General features: G+C 37.5%; 1 protein-coding gene across 1 annotated transcript in view; it reads right to left on the bottom strand.

Moving 5' to 3' along the window:
• Positions 1 to 455: 455 nt before the first annotated feature.
• The window catches only part of LOC110272387 (uncharacterized), a 12,588-nt gene continuing 11,343 nt past the window's right edge, over positions 456 to 1,700 (bottom strand). The window contains exon 4 of the mRNA XM_052255613.1: positions 456 to 923. Within this exon, the coding sequence (XP_052111573.1) occupies positions 456 to 923 (468 nt within the window). The remainder of the gene's footprint in view (positions 924 to 1,700) is intronic.

The raw sequence follows: 1,700 nt of genomic DNA, 5'->3' as shown, positions 1-1,700 counted from the left end.
ATTTGCTCTCCAGGGCTGCCTTGGCGTTGCCTTCAACAACTCACCCTTTTCTTCAAGTTGGCAACGCCCAAATGTGCTTCTCCAGGGCTGCCTGCGTTGCCTTCAAACACGCACCCTTTCTCCAAGTTGGCAACGCCAACAACTTTTCTTCTTCTTGCCCAGCTTGCATCATTCTTGCTTCCATGCTTTCTTGTTTCATCACCTATCATCAACAAAGGAAATAGCTTCAAAGTCTTACCAATTCATGCAATAAATTTCATGAGATTCATTCATACTCATTCATGTATGTATTCCTTAAATCATTTGCATGAATTTGGCTAGAATCAACATGTTCCTTGGTATTCTCATGCATGAAGACAAAACTCATAAAAGGACTTGTTTATTTAGAGAAAATGAGTGAAATTAAGCTAAAACCAACTAAACTAACTAGCTAATATAACAAATATGCAATTGCATCACAAGGCTATCTGTGAAAATCCTTTAATAAACCTCCGGTAATATCCAGCAAGTCCGAGAAAACTCCAAACTTCTGTAACGGTCGTAGGTGGTTCCCACGCCACTACTGCTTCAATTTTTGAAGGATCCACCGCAATTCCTCCCTGCGATATAACATGTCCCAAAAATGCCACCTTCTCTGTCCAGAACTCGCACTTTGATAGTTTAGCATATAACTTTCGAGTCCTTAGTATCTGCAATACCGTCCTTAGATGCTCTTCATGCTTTCTTTCTGTCTTCGAATAGATGAGAATGTCGTCTATGAAGACTACTACGAACTGATCAAGGTACGGACGGAAAATACGATTCATGTAATCCATGAAAATCGCAGGAGCATTAGTTAGTCCAAACGACATAACCGTATACTCATAGTGACCATATCGAGTTCTAAATGCAGTCTTCGGTATATCTGATTCTTTCACTCGAATCTAGTTATAGCCCGATCGCAAATCAATCTTCAAAAACACAGTTGCACCTTTTAACTGGTCCATCAAATCATCTATTTGTGGAAGTGGATACTTGTTCTTGATAGTGACTTTATTGAACTGTCAGTAATCTACACAAAGTCTCATTCCACCATCCTTCTTCTTTACTAGAAATACTGTAACAACCCTGATTTTTGTGTACGCGAGATCTTTTCTAAAGGCACGGAATTCTCCGGAAGATCAGTAAAGGGAACACCTCTGTTATATCATCAAGCATCTCAATCCTCATTATCATTATGTCATCCTTAAGCTAGAACCTCCTTTGAGGCAAGCTCGATAATGCAATTGCGAAGAACCTAGTTTTTGAACTGTATCGGTTGGCAGTTTTGATTCTGACTTTCATAAATAGTCTCTGTTTGACGAACCGGACTCGATTCATGAGAGGAGAGAGATAATAGTATAATATTATCATTATACTATTATTAGAAAATGATTGAATGATATTATAAGGTTACCTGGTCTGTTTTTGTTAAAAATAGAAAATCGGTTTAACCAGGTTTATGGTTTACTGGTGCAGCTTAGCACCAGCAATCTCTAATGACTTTAGCAATGCTAAGGCTTCATTATACATGTTCTATTCTCATAATAAATATGTTACTAGTGTCATTTTTTGCTAGTAGCTCATAAAATAATTTTTAGAGATGTTTTTGCAAGTGTTCCGATACATCTAGTTTTAGTAGTTATACACCTGGGATATTTTAATATTATTTTAATCCACCT

This window comes from Arachis duranensis, chromosome 10 (genome assembly GCF_000817695.3).
Source record: "Arachis duranensis cultivar V14167 chromosome 10, aradu.V14167.gnm2.J7QH, whole genome shotgun sequence".
NCBI lineage: Eukaryota > Viridiplantae > Streptophyta > Magnoliopsida > Fabales > Fabaceae > Arachis > Arachis duranensis.
Note: the sequence above shows the minus strand (reverse complement) of the source record. Positions and strands in the feature narration are given on the sequence as shown.